Genomic DNA, 17,700 nt, shown 5'->3' on the forward strand with positions numbered 1-17,700 from the left:
CTGCTCCCCAAAATCTCTTGAACCTGTACAAAGAAAATGACAGTTTGAATGTTGGATTTGATCCAAGGAAGAAGTGGGTTGAAATTTCTACTCAATTCAGCCATATTGTCATAGGCTGATCCTGCACCAAGTCTCATTTTCTCAGCCTTGTGGTTTTGCCGGATTGTTGGGAAATCTCCAAGTTTCTTGGAAAAAAGATGGAAAACAAATGTGGAAGTTGCTTTTTTATTGTGGCCTCTGTGATTCATAGATATGGGGTTCTGTACCTGTCAGAATTTTAGGGTCCAAGGTTTCTAGTGAGAGTTCTACCCACTTCTGCATTGCTTTGTAAACCACCCTTGCCAAGCACTGACATTCTCTTTTGATTCCTACCTATAATACATTTTCCTTAGCATGTTCCTGAGCATTCCCGTTTACTGAATTTATGGAGCTTCTAATCTCCTTTTAGACAATACCAGAGTTGTAGAACTATAACCTTTACTCTCATACATTATCAATTCCATTGTCCATCCCAAGCTGGAATCAAACTGGCAGACCTTATGAATCTCATGGTGCTCCATCTTGAGTTTTTCCCATTCAGGCATCTCTAGGAATATGATTTTCCTATAATTGGCCCTCCACCTGGTATCAGGACTCAAGAACATTGAACCATGGTACACCATCTGTGACAGGTCATGTTCCTGTACTTCAGCTCCCAAAAGAGGCTGCAGCTCACATGACTCTTATCAGTTATGAGATCCTTTAGATCCATTGTTGCACCTTCCTTGCGAGATATGACCACTGGAGACCAACTGTTATTTTTTTCCTTCAAAGGACATTAGTTCCTACATGGAACAAATAATTCATATGACCCAAACTCTTGGCCTTAATGTCAAGCAACCAGATTGAGTGCTAGAGAATCCTGTTTTTCAGTTGCTGAAGGATTCATTGGTAATGCTGGCTCTGATTCTGCTACTCACTTTGTTACAAATAGTTAAAGATTCTTGATCAGAGTCATAATCAATGCCACCCACTTGAAAGCAATTCAGAAACCTTTATAGGTTCCAGGAGAAAGGCTGCTAATTTTTATTATAACATCCACTTCCAATTCCATCATAGTAGAGGCAATTGCACTCTTTATATCTCCATTGACTCAAGTCAGATAGGTAAAAGAGATGTAAAAATCTTTCTCTATGCTACCTCTGGTTCTTCCAGTTTGGGTTCTGTTGCTGATGCTTTGCTTGTTGACTGCATCTCCTTTAAATGATAGCCCACGGTTCATCCCATTTACATACTCAGAAGACAGCATTCTTATTAGCTATCACCTCTGGCCAAAAAGAAAATGATGAATGAGAACTCCATAACTTTAAGATGCATCTAGTATTCCTCAGGGATAAACTAATTCATCAGCCAGATAGGGCAATCTTAGGCAAGATTTCATTCTTTCCATATTTTTTCTTAAATCTGGACATATCCTTAAAAATGTCCTGCACTCTGTCATTCTCAAACTGACTATTGTATTTTATTTTTTTCATAAAATGTTCTCTTTATTGCTTGTGGCCAAAGTGGACCTTCCTAATTCTTTATAAGATTTCACAAAGTAGGAGATCACTATGACCCAGTTCTTTTATGATCTAATGAAATGGCCCTATCAAGTCAACCTATAGGGTCATTCAATATGTGCTACTCTTATGAGGGATGTTCCTTTTCTGGACATTTGTGGAGTAGCAACCTGGTCACAAACATCAATGCTTGTCAATCATTACATTAGAACCAACTAGAGTGCAGCATTTGGCAGAGCTGTATTGTTCTTCATACTCTCTTAATCTTGTGCCTCCAGATAAAGTTAATAATCCATATGTAAATCAGAGAAAATAGTGAAGAACTGGTTACTTACCGTGTTATAATTCACATAACTGACCTACCCTTATATCTAGAATTTGAGAATAATGCCTCAGATGAAGCACCTAAGGTTTTGTGATACTGTGGCAGGCATTGGAGCTGAGGTGGTTGGTGGGAGCTCTGCGATTTCACAGGAACTTGTGGGATAGGCAGAGCTCCTACTGAAAATCTCAAGCTTTGGAACAGTGATGGAATGTCTAATGGACTCTGGGAAAGCAGAAGCGGAAAAATGACCTTTGCAGAAGAGACACCTCAACCCAGGGGAGGGGGAAAAGCATGAAAAAGAGACTCAGAGCAACTCTACCTTAATTACACTAGATAGAAGTTGAGCAGGAGATTTGCTTTGACAGGCTTTCAAGATTCTGTTCCATATCCTACAGGCAATAAAAATATTCCCCCCAAAATAAGTGGCTCTTGTATCCTGAGTTTGCCAGCCTTGAAGGGCTTGATATTAATTGTGAAAGCCTCTCAGAGCAATTCTTCCACTCATCTTATACCTAGTGTAGTTAAGGCGGAGTTGCTCTGAGTCTCTCACACTTCCCTCCTCCCCTCGGCTGGGGTGTTTCTTCTGCAATGGTCTTTTTTGCTTCTTAACTTTCCCAGAATCTGTTTGATGTTTCACTAAGAAACATTTTGATCTGAATTGCTGTGTGACAAAGCCCAAATGTATGGATTCACAGGTAGCTTCTCATTAAGGATAAGAAACCAGTTATTTCATAACATGCTAACATGTCTCTAAAACCTTCTCTTTCAGTTACCCCGCAATTTGTGAATTTTTGCAAAACAATAATTTGTTATCTGTGATCCGAGCACACGAAGCCCAGGATGCTGGGTAAGTTTCTTTCTTTCTTTCTTTCTTTCTTTCTTTCTTTCTTTCTTTCTTTCTTTCTTTCTTTCTTTCTTTCTTTCTTTCTTTCTTTCTTTCTTTCTTTCTTTCTTTCTTTCTTTCTTTCTTTCTTAATTTAGACACTGCCCATCTCACGAGGAAGTTAATAATTTCACTTCTGTGTTTAACAGCTTTCTTGGTTAATGTGTTTTATAAAACCAGCCTGCTCAGATTTTGCCTGCTTTTTCAGGTACCGAATGTACAGAAAGAGCCAAACTACAGGTTTTCCATCCCTCATCACAATCTTTTCTGCACCAAATTATCTAGATGTCTATAACAACAAGGGTAAGTTGTTGAATGTATGTGATGGGTGCTTGAGTTGGATTATTGTTGATTTTTAAAAAGTACACTATTTTTGCTTGATTTTTCTGTTGGGAAAGTTGGGACCATGTGTCCATTCTACATTAGAAGAGTATAAAAGGACAGCTCATTTGGTCTATTTCTTCTTCCCCTTATCCCCTTGTTGAAATTCTCCCCAGCCTGAAGACTGCCATGAGAGAGAAGAATAGAATAGTAATGAAGAAGTTGTCTTGTCTGTTGTCATTTGGAATCGTAAAGAGATGTTCCTCCTAAATAGTCTCAGTCTTCACTCTGGTGCTTTTTGTCCCCCTTAGACAGCATCTTCTCTGATCCTGAGCTTGGCCTGCAATGTTTGTGAACTTGCCACATTCTGCTGGCCCTGTTTAACTTTCCTGTCATGCTGAATGAACTAAATTTGATGTCTGGGGATGGTTCAGTTTGCAATTCTTCTGGCCATGTGCAGAATTTATGTAATCATGGGGAGGTTTTTGGACTGTGGAGCAGAGAGTTGTTTGTTCACACTAGGCCAAAATTACATGAGTAGCTTCATTTCACAGGGTTGATGAGGGGACAGTTCGTGAAACCCTGAATTCTTTGGAACAGGTGGAAAGCAAATATGGTTAACAAATATTAACTGAATATCAGCTGGCATTAAGAATCAGTTGGATGTTGTTCCTGTGGAAGTGCTTGTCCTTGTCCAGATGCAGTTTTAAATTTTGAGTTAATGATACCAGTATTTGTGTGCCTTGTCCTGTGATACGGCCATAAAGAGGAGATAGAAAGCAGTTCTTTTTCTATTCAACTAGTTATGACTTGTTATGTCTGAACCAGGAATTAGTTAATAGTACATTAAATTCATCTGAACAACCACTCTTGTAAATCTATGATTTGAAATTGGCTTGTCAGGACAAACCATTGTTCATGGTACCTCTGTTCTTTCTGCTTCAGACATAACAGGCAGTACTCTGTGCTGTTGAAAAATGAAGTTAAATGTTTCCAGGCTCTTTGCAGCCAGGCTAGAGGAAGAGAGGGTGTAAGGCAAGTGCTCATACCACAGAGCACTAAAATATGTTAGGAGATGACATTAACTTCTTCTTTTCAGTTTTCAGTAGTCTGCCTATAGCAAAGATACATTTTATCTCATATTTTTGTCTCAGGTGGGATATTTCATTTTGTTTAATAGATGTTTTACCTAGCAACAGAACTGTATTTTCAGAGCTCTGTAAACCTGGAAAGGAGTTAGAAATCAACACTCATCATCTTTTGTTTTCTTCTAGCTGCTGTTTTAAAATATGAAAATAATGTCATGAATATCAGACAGTTCAACTGCTCTCCGCACCCCTACTGGCTTCCTAATTTCATGGATGTTTTCACATGGTCTCTGCCTTTTGTAGGAGAAAAAGGTAAGGGGTAGAACTGCCATAAACAAATCTCAGTAGGAAAATGAGTTAACCAAGCAGTGAAGGAAAGGGTCCCCAGAACAATAGGATTTGTTAGTCTGGGCTAGATGTAGGCCCTGGGCCTTCTGCTGCTGCCCTGTAAAGTTGTGCTCACTAAAGCACTGTATTTTGACAAAGCTATGCAAAATCTGGCTTTCAGAGCAACTTAACATTTTTTTAAAAAAATAAGCAGGCTACTGGCTAGTATTACTGTAGTGGGAAATTTAGAGTAACTTTGCAACAGACTGAAAAACAGTGAGGAAAAAAATCAGCATTTTCTGTTTGTTTTAGGGAATAGATGATGGAAGTTGTGATTAAATATTTCTGGAGGGTGCCTGAGTTGGGAGAAGCCACAATAAAGTACCAAAACTAACATCAAACAAGAATGTCCTACTTACTCATCAGAAAATGGGCGTAACTTTATAGGCCTCTGTTCTTCAGTAATCAAAGCTGCTGTTTGAATTATCCTTTTCCTGCTGTTTTTTTCCTGAAACACCATTTCTTCTGAAGCTGATTTAGTCTTCATTCCATAGGCTCGGTTTTAAGTCCTAAATGTCCTACTGCTGTCCTAAAAGATTTTGACAGTGTTACTACATCATATCCCTAGTCCCTCATCTGTGTGAGAGAGAGAGAAAGCACTTCCCATTATGAGACTTGGAAAAATAATAATAAGGGTCGGGGATGGTCTAATCTCTGAGGGGATGATGTTCCACAGGATGAATGCCACGGCAAGCTCTCCTTCTGGGCCCTGCCAGGTGACACTCATTACTGACAGAACCCAGAGCATGCCCCTCCTGCCGGACCTGATGGGGTGGGTAGATGTAATTGGGGAGAGGCAGTCCCTCAAGTAATTCCTTAGCATCTAAAGTTTCTTTTAAGCCAGAGTGGGGAATCTGTGGCCCTTCAGGTGTAGCTGAACTATAACTCTTCAGTAGTCCCAATCAACATGACCAATACTGAAGAATGCCAAATTGCCATCAGTGATATCCAGAGGATCAAAGTTTCCCCATTCCTTTTAAAAATCATGATTCCTAATTCATAAGCCAGAAATCTACCAAGTTGGTTTTTCCATGTCCCAGTTGTGTAGGAAAGGAGTGAGCCCCAGAGTTTGAGGCTTTGCAGTCACCCGTCCCATGTGATCTCAGTGCTAAACCAGAGGCACTTGCAAATACTTTAGATATTGACAAGGCAGCTTGATTCATACAAAATATCAAGCAATGCTTTATTTTTTGCTGTGTGATGATGCCCTCTCTTGGGTAAATTATCACTGCTTTAGTACAGACAGAGTTTGCTCCTGCAGATTATATCATTTGCCTGCTACACCATGATCGCAGATCAGTTTTAAACTGTATTTTATTGGTTCAGAAAGAGTGTCACTTCAGTTTATTTACTGTAGCTACTTATTTCATTTATGTACCCCCAAGACCAAACTATTCCTGGTGGTTTATGACAGTCATCACCATCATCATCATCATCATCATCATCATCATCATCATCATCATCATCATCAAAAACAATATAAGATAAAAGCATAATAAATCTACAATTTAAAAAGTTAAAATGGTTTCAATCATTGTTCAATCAGCCATAACACCATCCAGCAATGAGATGATATCAGCTTTCAAAAGCCTTGTGGAATAACTCCATTTTGACTGCTTTTTGAAATATCTTCAGAGTTGTTGCTGATCTGCCTACCGGGAGAAGGCTGTTCCATGGGGATGGGGGTGGAAGCATCAGCAAAAAGCATTTTCTGGCTCCCACTGACCTCCTCTTGTGTAGACTGATTATACATAGAATCTCATTTAGCCCAAACAGATTGGATAGGTTGGTTCTACTGTACTTGGAGAAGGCAGTCCCAAAGCTATTTTGAAAGTAAAAAAACAAGTATTTGAACACTGGCAACCAAAGGCAGCAACACAGTATATTGTACTTGATAGTAATGGCCTCTGACATGGGCACTGCCTTTTACATCAATTGCAGCTTGAATTGGAACAGGTTGCAAGGGAATAGGCAAGGAAACAACTTTTGTACCTAGCCCCAGCAACTGTTTGATGCTGCTGCTTAATAAATTTTTCTCTCTACTTCCTGCAGTTACAGAGATGCTGGTTAACATCCTCAACATCTGCTCCGATGATGAGCTGATTTCAGATGGAGATGAAACTTTGGACGGTAACCACACTTTTGTAATGTTTTCAGGGTCTTGGGTGGGTTCAAGTAAATCCGGAGAGACTGACATTTTAGTACTGAATATGCAGCCTTTTTCTTAGCACCATTTTATTGCCATATTTTTCATTCATAATTTAAGTTTGCTGTCTTTGGCTGGTTTACAGACAGTTATTTCTCTTGGACTAAAAGAACTTCACCTCTCCTCACCCACACACCAGTCTACTGCCGTGGCTTTATCTTTGATCTAGCATCAGTAGCTTACTATTTGTATCAAAATTGTAAAAATGGAAAGGGAGACTTTAAGAAAGGAACCTTGATCAAGGTAGAAAGCCTGAATGCTCAGTGTTCCTCATTTGTATCTGTTCCTACCCCTGTTCCCAGGATAAGTTGATGGAATTGTGAATATAATTGACTTGATCAGATAGTCCTCAACTTCTGGGCCAATCAGTGTTACATTTAAATTAAAGGATGCTTGTTTATCACATACAGAAATCTTACATGTGCTTTAAAAAAACAACAACTTGACTCCAGAAGTATTCTGGATGGGATGGGACCGTGAAGATTATCATAATAAACACTATCCTATTTGTCCCTAAAATAATTTAAGCAAAATGTGTGTGTATGTGTGTGTAAATTGTGTGTGGGGCAATATTATGGGTTGTTCTGGGAACTTGTTTTGGCTCTTCCAAAATATAACTGGGAGCACTTGACAGCCTCATGTAACTAGAAAATAATTGGTTAGGAACATAAACATTACTGCACCATCACTGTGCAGGGAGATATCTTTAGATAATAACTCCTCTTACCAATTGTAATAAAAGCCCATATTTCTGACCTTATTAACTGTACAGTAAGAATTTTTTTTGGCTGCCTTTTAGTATGAATGCTATTAACTGATGAAAAAGATTAATGGAGCAATGCTTTTTAATCATTGATCATTAGACTGGCTTTTCTGTCATTTCTGCATACTCTCCAAGAATAAAATCATCTTCCTCTTTTTGGCCTTTAGTAATATTTATGTGATAATGTCTGGAAAATGGAAGTCAAGTTGATTGCCATCCAGAGTTTGGCAAACAAAGTTTTAGTAAAAGGGAGGAAGACTTAACCAAATGAGCTAGTACAGAAGTGCAAAAGAGAACTACTTCCTTGTCCCATTGCATTTTTTTAATGTTCTTCGCTCCCTCCCATGGAAATTAAATTTGTTTCTTCTATCTCTATCTTCATCTCCTTGTATACTTGGTGTCTCCTCTCCCTGAAGATAACTACATTTCAAGCTATCCGAAAGGTACCCAGCTAGAATTTGCTAAAAGCTTAATTCTCACTGCCTGTGCCACCAGATTTCCTTGGAGTGGATTTTGAATAGCTGACTAGTTGGACAGTCTCGCCATTTCCCCTTTGTCCCCCTTCGGTTTTAACATGAACGTGGTGCGTTTGATTTGTTTCTTTTTTTAAAACCCTATTTTGTTCCTTTAGGAACCTGAACAGTGTGTGGTGGGGTCACATTTCTCTTGACTTTTGAATGCAGCCACCTTATGCATGGCTGATCCATTGGTGCATGTCAGATCTCCAGTTTGGCTTGTCCTATTCTTAATGCATAGTTGGATCATAACCAACAAGCAAAATAAGATCTCAATTCATAGAAAATGTATTTGTCATTCAGTTTATAACTGAACCCCCTCTCCCCCAAGTCTCCATTCTTTTCAATCCCCGTTTGGTCTGTGTAGTAAAAGGGAGTGGACTTATCTCTAATATGCTATATTAAATGAGAGCTTAAACAAAGTCACAAAGTTCTAGCCATTCCTTTTCTGCATCTGTGCTGAAGATAGTGCTTGTATGACCACTCTCCCTTCTGCAAGCACAGCCCAGAATCCTGATGTCTTCACCTTCACTTGGTCTTGTCCTTGTGTCCTTCCATTGCCAAACTGTCTCTCTGTGGCTGAGTCATTCATGTTACATCCCTTGTGTGATGTGGTCAGACCCACTGGTGGGAGGCAAAGAGGTCTGCTGCTCAGAATAACACTTGGCATATTTCTTCTTGTGGTCCTTTTTCCCCCATTTGGACTTTCTTGTCTGTATGTCACCTTGTCAGTCACCTGCTATCCTTTCCATTCTGATCATGACCTTTCTGTAACTGACTAATGGAATTTAGCTGTAAAGTTGTAATCTGGTTTCTCTTTCCTAGAATCAAGTAGATGCTGAATACTGGCATCGCCTGAGCCTTAAGCATTTTTGTGCCTCATTCTTTTAAAACTTTTTTGATTCTTCTTTCCTAAGGAGGCACAAATGCCCGTAAAGAGATCATCAGGAATAAGATCAGGGCCATTGGGAAGATGGCACGAGTCTTTTCAGTTCTTCGGTAAGCTTGCTCTTTCGTGGGAATCTTGCTGAGAAATGGAGGATAAAGTTGCTTAATCATTTTGCCAGACTTGCCCTTGTTGTATCAGTACAGCTCAAAGGTGCTCACCATGAGCCACATTTGGAAAAAGTACAAAAACTTTGAATGTTTGAAAATCCATAAGCACAAAGGCCAGTCATGTAGATTAACTGTGTGGATCATTCTCTCTGGAACCAGCACTTTTCCAAGATGTATCTTACCCAGGTGGTTATGGTTTTTTAAATGTTTGAATGCTACGGACAAGTATCTCCCATAGTAAAGCTTTTAAGGAGTATCAGCTGTTTGTTTCATATGGCCAATACGTCCCACCTTCTTTCTTCTTGGAATTAAAAGCAGGATGAATGTGAGTCCTAGATCATCTCACATCTAGATGGAACAGACAAGGCCCTGCTTAATTCCACACACCAGTTAAAGCAGAGGTTGGCAACATGGTGGCATAATAACATTTGATGGCACCCACTGACCGCCAGATTTTTAAAAGACCAAAACAAAAAGAAATAGCTAAAATCTCTGAAGATAGCCAAGCCTTGCAAGATCATTATGTATTCATATAAAGTGTCAAGAGATTTTGGCCAATTTTATAATATTTTTAAAAGATTAAACATGTAATTGTTTTGTTAAAATTTAACTTTCTAAAATTTAAATGTATGGATATATACTTTGTGATGCTCACAACATCATCTAAGTTGATCAATAATGACTGCCATTTGAAAAAGTTGCTGACTTCTTTGTAAAAGGGTGGGCCCTGCAGGTCATAATTTGGGATTATTTGAGATAAAAAGTGAGGAATTGTTTGGCTCAACACCACTATGCCCGTTGCAGCCCTTGGCTTCTCTCTTACCACTGTTCAGATTTTGTACTCTTTTGGAAAATGTCAGTACTCTGAATAGTGATCTGATACTCAGTATCATCCAGGAAGTCACTGGTTCAAATCTTTGCCAGAAATTATTTGAGTACCTTTAGGAACTCATATTAAATACTCCAGGTGAATGTTTAATATTATTTCTTTTATTACATGTTGTCTGTAATTCTGCAGAAACATTTGCCACAGCTCTATAAAATAGCTATTTGTTAGAGTGGATGAAGTTTCAACAGATTTGATTTTTAAGAGGCTGTTCTTTTCACTGTATGATAAATACACCATATATAATTGTAGGAGGAGAATCATATTTATCTATGCAACCCAAAAATCAGGAGTCTGGTAGAACCTTTTCAGGCCAACAAATGTTATTAAAAGGCATAGGTTTTTGTGGCCTACAGCTTGCCTCCTCTGATGCAGCTCAAAAAGGTTATGCCTTTTAATAACATTTATTAGTCTGAAAAGGTGCTATTGTATATAATTGATGTGCATCAGGGGCCTTGTCCTTTTAGTTGATATTCTTTTTTTTATTATTGATGGTCAGTCATTTTATAGCACTGTTTCCCAGCTCTGGCAACTTTGAGGTGGTTGGACTTCAGTTCCCAGAATTTCCCACCCAGCATGGCCATTGCTAATACAAGGAGTTGAAATTGAGACATCTTAAAATGGCCAAGGTTGAGAAACACTGCTCTACAGAATTTCAAGTACCAGGGTCCTAAAGAACTGATGTGCTGTCTGTTTGCTTATGTATAAATAAAGAACTGTCTGTTTGCTTATGTATAAATTGGCCCCATTGCTTCTGTTTTCAGAGAGGAGAGTGAGAGCGTGCTGACGCTCAAAGGCCTGACTCCCACAGGTACTCTGCCCCTGGGGGTCCTCTCAGGGGGGAAGCAGACTTTACAGACAGGTAAGTATATGAGAAACAAAGCCCTGCTTTCTGTGCGTGGGATATGAAGGATAGGAATGGACATTTAGCTTCTGAACATACCTTAAGAGAACCACTAGATTTTGCAGCAAGAACTGAAGTTTTCCCATTGCCACATTTCCCTTCCCATCACAGTGTCTAGACTTTTGTCATAAAAAAGATGAATTGCAAAGGGTCACCATGGATTATCTAGCCATATCCTGGGTTTCCAGATCTGGTGTTCCAAGATAGCGCATGAATAAAACCTAGACGAGATGGGTAGAAAAGTGAGGTTGAAGCCACTTGGTTTAGTTTAATAGAAACCCGGCAAGAAAGCTAAAAGGAAAGATCGTCTCCAGGACATGTGTATAACGTCATTGCTGAACCCAAAAACGTAACACTCGTGTAGATCTGTTCTTTGTAACAACTTTCCAGAGCTTCCCTTTAATAACAGCTGGGCTTCTGCTGCCATGCAAAGAGCATCCACAACTGCCATTGGTCTACTCTTGACCATCTGACTTTAGTGGTAACATTATTGGTTGAGGTTTCCTGAGATTTCCTCCCCATTTTTGCATTAGTTTTCCCTGTTGATCCTGAACTGAAATCAGCCTGAAGTATTTGTATGGCATTCGGTGAGTTTCAGACTAGTTAAGTTGGATTATACGGAGCAGTGTTTTGAGTAGGAATGGAACATATATGGATTTCCAGTTGAATTTTCAATTCAGCCAGATACCTGAAACTCAGGGGCTATAAAACAATGAATGGAGAGTCACGTTTAGGTTGTTTGGCTTTCCCCTTTCCTTGCATTGATGTTATTTGACAATCCTTAATGGATCTTGAGCTAGGTTTTGCGTACTTCCTGTTTCAGAAATTCAGTCTTGATAAAGAAAAATAAGTAAGTAAAGCATAAACTTCGCAGTTGTAATCCCACATCTTTGTGCCATATTACCTAACATATAGAGAGTCATTGGGGGTCAGATAGCATTCAAACTTAATAAATAAACAATATAAGCAATTTCCACATACAAAGTATTAATTTATATCCTCCAGGATATGCCAGTCAGATCAGTTGTTTCTCTCAGGCTTCTAAGCTTCCTACTTCCTGCTGCATCTAGGTTAAAATTTCTTTGCTGCCTCTTGGCCTTATCCTACCCTGAATTCAGTAGGATCCAATGGAGTGCAGTATGGAATGTTCCCCCTACCCTTTTGTGAATATTGTTAGAAGATGGTGATAACAAAATGAAAAACCTGCCAGGTACACCTTTAAGAAGTCCTCTTCATATCCTGCACAGAATTGATTGGTTTATAGGAAATGCAGGAAAAGCAGTATCTAATGAAAGGATCTGTTTGTTGATGTATGTATTTCAATATGCTATTCATCCCAGAAGGATACTGAGGATGGCTTACATAAAATAATAAGTGTGATTAAATGGATTAAATTAACTTGTGGTCCTCCAGACCATAGTGTTCTTCTATCAGCTACAGCTAATATGGGTAATAAGGAAGGATGATAAGAATTGCTATGTATCAGCATGTGGAGGGTGTCAGCCCTTTGAGGTAGACCTGGTCAGGAAACAGATACCGCATGAACTACTGGAATTCTGCTTTCTTGTTAAAGGTATAATAACAGAATCTTGAAACCCTGTCAGAGATTTCCTCTTATTCTCTCCTCTTATTCTAAGGAGGACCAAGGCAGGGGAATCCTGATTTTTTTCTTTACCCACTCCTCTCCATCGGGGCTAAGCTGATGTTCACATAACGGTTGTTGAATTCCTTCTTCAGGGCCATCTCTGTACTTCTCTATACCACATCATACGTTGCTCACTCCTAGTAGCTTGGATCAGCCAGTAAAATCACAAATAACGGCTTTATTTTCCCTCCTGGTTCTAAAGAAGATTTCCTTTTGAGAAGCATAAACAGCATAAGCTATCTTTTGCTGATCAAGATATTCCAATAAATCAGAGATGCTCAAATACCTTATGTTATGTGAAACTTAAGAAAATTTGACATTTTGGCAAATTATGGCTTGTTGCAACTTTTTAATTAAGAACAAAACATGATACTCACTTTATGAGATCCAAATCCTCTCTAGTCCAGCATTACATTCCCACTGTAACCTATCAAAGGTCTCCTGGAAATGTACAAGCAGAATATAAGAGCAGTGTTTTCTTTCTAGCATTTAATGGTGATATTCTGAAACTCTGCAGTTTGGTGCCTGCCAGATGTGTTGAGGCAGCAGATATATGTGCATGATAAATTCTTACTTGTCTGTCCTGAATCTACCAACATTCAGCTTTGTTGGAAAAATGGGAGAGGGAAAAAACCTCTGAATCTAAATTTCCACATCATATATAATAATACAAATTTCTATTCTGTCTCCCCTTGTTTTTTTTTCTAAGTGAAAATAGATTTATGTACAAGTATTGGCAGATGCTTTTACTAATTATCCTGGCTGTGGAATTTGCCTTTATTATAACATTCATGCACTTGAAGCTTTCAGCAAGGTTTCCACTGCAACCCCCAAATTCCAAGCTCCATTATCTGGTTTTGCCATGTGTATGCATAGATGTGTTCTTCTGTAACAGTTGCATATTGTAAAAATATCAGCTGGGTACTAAAAAGTGTCCTATCACATTAATCTGTTAATGAAATCACTACATAATCTCACAATGAGCTATTGTAGATTACTTTGGTGGAGAACAGTGACTGCCTTGCACCAGGAAATTACCTATAGTAATATATCTGTAGTGTGATGTGTTAATCCTTTTCTACTGCCAGCATTTGAACCAAGTTTCAAGCCAGCTTGATTTCCTTTCCATTGATACTGGATGACTTCTTGGTGCACATGAACAATAGTTTCCTCTCATGTTTGCTTTGATTACATTTCTCATCTGTGTGTGAGGAAAGCATGCTATAGTAGAGTCTTAGGTGATCCAAAAGAGTAGCAAATCTCTCTAAAATGTAGTGCTCCTTTTCACTGGGGGCAGGTGGCTGGCTTCATAACAAGTGCAGTATCTTTTCTCACCTGAAATCACCTGATGAAAGCATGTTAAGAACCCCTTTATTTTAAATCAGGCTTAGAGAGTTGTATGCTTCAAGACTGTCTCTCATAACACAGTCCTTTCCAGATATTACTGAATCAGGTTTTTCATCTTTTCCATCCAGTCTTTCTCTTCATTCCTATGCTTCCACTGCTCTATGCCTCCGTCTGTACTCTCTTTTTCATCTATTATTTTTTTCTAGAATAAGCTGAACATGCTCTTGCTCAGTCACTCTGCCCTACTCTTGTACAAGACTGGAGAAGACTGTTCTAAAAATGGGAGAACCTCTCTCCAAGGGCACTCTGCTCAAGAATAGAGACTGTTTTCTTCAACCATGAAGTTGCTTAGATCAGCCACGTATATAGGGATGTTATAACCCATACTGAGGTATAATGTTTCATTAGCCCAGTGCTTGATGCCAACATAACCTTTGTAAGTTTTATCTAGATACGGCAGCTCTTGTGAAGCAGCTTGGCATAGAAATTGTGAATTAACTAATGCTTAGAAATATTTTGAGGACTGGACACATTGTCAATTAAATATGATGCTTTGTAGGTAGAAGTCATAGATAAGAGAGTATGTTATTGTCTCAGGCTTGGAGAGTTTGTGATCCCCGACTTCGGCATCTTATTTCTGAAATCTTGATGATCTACAGCTTCCAGAAGAATTTGGTCATTTATTCTGCCCTACTCAACTCCATTTGGTGGAGTTGCAACTGCATCACTCTGGGCTCCCTTTCAGGAGGAAAAATATGGTATAAATAAAGTCATAGTAACTATGACTTCCCAACTAGGTCCATATCTTTTGTCCCTTCACTTGAATAGCCATCAAGCTGGAGGCCTGATCTGCTATCCATGCTTGCTTTGGCTGAGTCTGTATGCTAATTCTTTGCACTTCCTGCTGCAGTTACAATTACATTGCTCTAAAATATTTGAATTGTCATACCACCTCATGATAGAGCATTAAGCTTATTAGCACTATCCTGATCAATCCAATTCATCCATTTAGTCTGGCATTTTCTTTCCATGAGAAATCAACCATGTCCCTCCTTCACACAAGCAAATTTGAAGGCAATAGTTCCTTCAATTTTCTACTGCTCCATCCATTTCCCTCAGTGTGTTAATTCATAAATATTTTCAAAGGCACCTAGGCACTCCCTTTAACTTATTACAAATAACAATGAGTATGTTGATTATGGTTGCTTGGTCCTGCACAGGATCAGGTTGCAGGAATAGTATTAACTGGTATGTGCACAGGCATACATGTTCTAGATAATGTATAATAAGATGAATAAAAGCACAAGACAGCACTACAGGATCAACATTGCTTCAGGAAACTTGTAAGATAAAAGTCGGATATTTTAAATAAGTAAAACTTGGCAAACTACTCCCTGTTGAAATGCTTCTAAATAGTAGTGTGCAACACATGAATCTAAAGTAGGCAGAGGTGCTTCAGTTCTGTGTGGACACCCTTGCTGATCTTTACATGCACATTTCAGTTAAAGCGGTGTTATGCAAGCAGTGACAGGTGTTGCCAGCACCATAATGCCTCTTTAACTGAAATGCCTCTTGAACTCAAGTTCTTTCTTGAAGTTGAGCAAGCCCAGGAAGAGGGCTTGCTCCTTTAAGGAATCACAGAGAGGATGCCCATGGTGGATAGCGCTCCTTTTGTTTCTGTAGCATTTTCAAAGATATCAGACAGGTAGGTGTGTCAGGTAGACCAGTGACAGAGACCATGCAAAGAGGGATACTGCACTGGAAATGAGGAAAAGTATTTCAGGATGCTTTTGTTGGCATTAAACTATAAAGAGGTGGTATATGCTCATGATTGGCAAAAGCTGAGAATGATTATTTATGCTCATGATTACTGCTCAGTGCTAGTATCCATTTTGGAAATTAAACATTGTTTAACTGTTAACAATTCCTGTCTGAAGTGGGTCATAAGGAGTGGAAGTTCCAACAGCCCAGGGTTTCTTTTAGTTGTAGAAAAACACTTCAGGTTTAATTGCTGCTGTCCATCATCACTCTCCCTTTGAAATGCCCCTTGTCCTGATATGATAATTGGCCTAAATCAATCTAAAGCAAGCATCCTTCATGTAGAAACTTTTTCAAAAGTGGTTGCTTAGCTTCGATACCATGGTATAGTGGTTATCTGTTAAATGCTTTAATGTGAAGGAATTGGGTGCATGTTAGTCCCTATCCAACCACTCACAGAAGAATTGACTACAATAAAATGGTTAGATTCTGCTGTCCTGAAAACTCGGCTCAGCCATTTTCTGATCTGTTGTCATGAGTCTTGACACAGTGACATTTAACACCTCCAAAGGCCCTTCACATCTTTGCCCTCTTGCCATCCTTCTCTGCTGCCTGGTCATCGTCACACTCCTCCTCTGTTGGGGTTGGGTGGGTTCTAAGTCTCAAGCAACCATAGTGATGTTAAGTTCACTCACTCTTTTCTGTCTTTATTTTTGCATGCCACTGTTCCTTCTGTATTACAGCCACAGTAGAAGCAGTAGAGGCACGGGAAGGTATGGCTAGAATCTTGCAAGATGGTTTGTGTATTTGCTAATCTTTTTTTCCCCATCCAAGAGCTTTATTGTCAGCACTACAAAAGGCCTTATTCTTGCATCACCAGAAGTAGAGAGCAGCTGAAGGAGAAAGGCACTGGCTTGGCACATCCTCCACCCTTATTGTCCACCTAAGTAAGAGCACACAGGCTATTCTCCTGTCTCTGCCCTACTATTGCCTTGACTGGCTGACTTTCATTGTAGCTCTGGGAAGGAGAAGGTGCTGAGTTTCAATAGCTACAGTGGTGTAATACTCCATACTGTAGCTTTTCCTTTTTATTCAAAGCAAGCCTACCATCCTGTGTTGACTTTAGGACTTCTGTGGGGGGCTCCTGGGAGTACAGAAATACAGCAGTGGAAATGGGACAGATAGTTGCTAAGGATGCATAATTCACCAGTTGGGATAGAAGCAACATACAAATCTGTTTTTATGTGACCCTGGAATGACTTCTATGAAAAGTACGTGGGTGCACATACATGAAAACACCATGGAGTGCATATTGCCCATGGCAGCCCATTTGTAGCACTTCATTTTTTTCAGTAGAGGCTAATATGAGACTAGAGAAGTTTTAAACCTTCTCCAAATAGCTCCTAAAATCTGATCATTTGCCACACACACAAAAATTGTTTTTCAGGGTTTTGTGGATGGAAATGGGATCAGTTTGCCTCTCCAAGGCTTCTGCTCTCCTTCCTGCCTTAAAATGGCAAAATGAGACACCCCCCCCAAAAAAATCTTCCTGTTTGTCAGCATGCCACCAGAAGGTCTCCAGCATTTCTTCAGTTGCTCAGGAGACCATTGTGGCCCCTGATCTATTGGATAGTGTATCTCAGAAAGCACCTACCTTGAACTGGGAGAATGCTTATTTAGCCGTGTATTATTTCCTCAAGCTGGCAATGACAGTTACAAATCTCAAATTTAATTCCATATTCTTTACACAGGAAATGCCAGAACTGAGCCTCAGAACTGTGTGCATGCAGAGCATGCATTTAAGCCTGTGCTCCATAGATACTAGATGTGTGCCCTAGAATTCTGTGTCATCAAACATAATCCCTCTTGAGCCAGCAGATAGCAAGGCCTTTGAATGTATTTGCTGGTTCTGTTCTTGCCAAACTTGTTCTATTCAGAACACTCTTAAGGACATGAGCAGACTTTCAGAAAAATCTAGAAAACCTGGTCCTTGCTCTCCAGTATTGCCATTTATTTTATTTTTGGATGAGCTTCTTAACTGAAATACTGAATTCACCAAATAGTTCAGCCTATTT

General features: G+C 39.3%; 1 protein-coding gene across 6 annotated transcripts in view; it reads left to right on the forward strand.

Moving 5' to 3' along the window:
- Positions 1-17,700, forward strand: part of PPP3CC (protein phosphatase 3 catalytic subunit gamma) — a 68,891-nt gene that overhangs the window by 44,675 nt on the left and 6,516 nt on the right. For 3 of the 6 annotated variants that reach the window (XM_088151866.1, XM_088151869.1, XM_088151865.1), the window contains exons 7-14: positions 2,636-2,713; positions 2,958-3,052; positions 4,345-4,470; positions 6,598-6,675; positions 7,931-7,957; positions 8,947-9,028; positions 10,736-10,833; positions 16,369-16,398. In XM_088151866.1, the coding sequence (XP_088007992.1) occupies positions 2,636-2,713; positions 2,958-3,052; positions 4,345-4,470; positions 6,598-6,675; positions 7,931-7,957; positions 8,947-9,028; positions 10,736-10,833; positions 16,369-16,398 (614 nt within the window). The remainder of the gene's footprint in view (positions 1-2,635; positions 2,714-2,957; positions 3,053-4,344; positions 4,471-6,597; positions 6,676-7,930; positions 7,958-8,946; positions 9,029-10,735; positions 10,834-16,368; positions 16,399-17,700) is intronic. The other 3 variants (XM_088151868.1, XM_088151867.1, XM_088151870.1) reach the window with 3 other exon arrangements.

Source organism: Python bivittatus, unplaced genomic scaffold (assembly GCF_059951505.1).
Source record: "Python bivittatus isolate LINGU-HERP-01145 unplaced genomic scaffold, Pbiv_v1 ctg000680_np1212, whole genome shotgun sequence".
NCBI lineage: Eukaryota > Metazoa > Chordata > Lepidosauria > Squamata > Pythonidae > Python > Python bivittatus.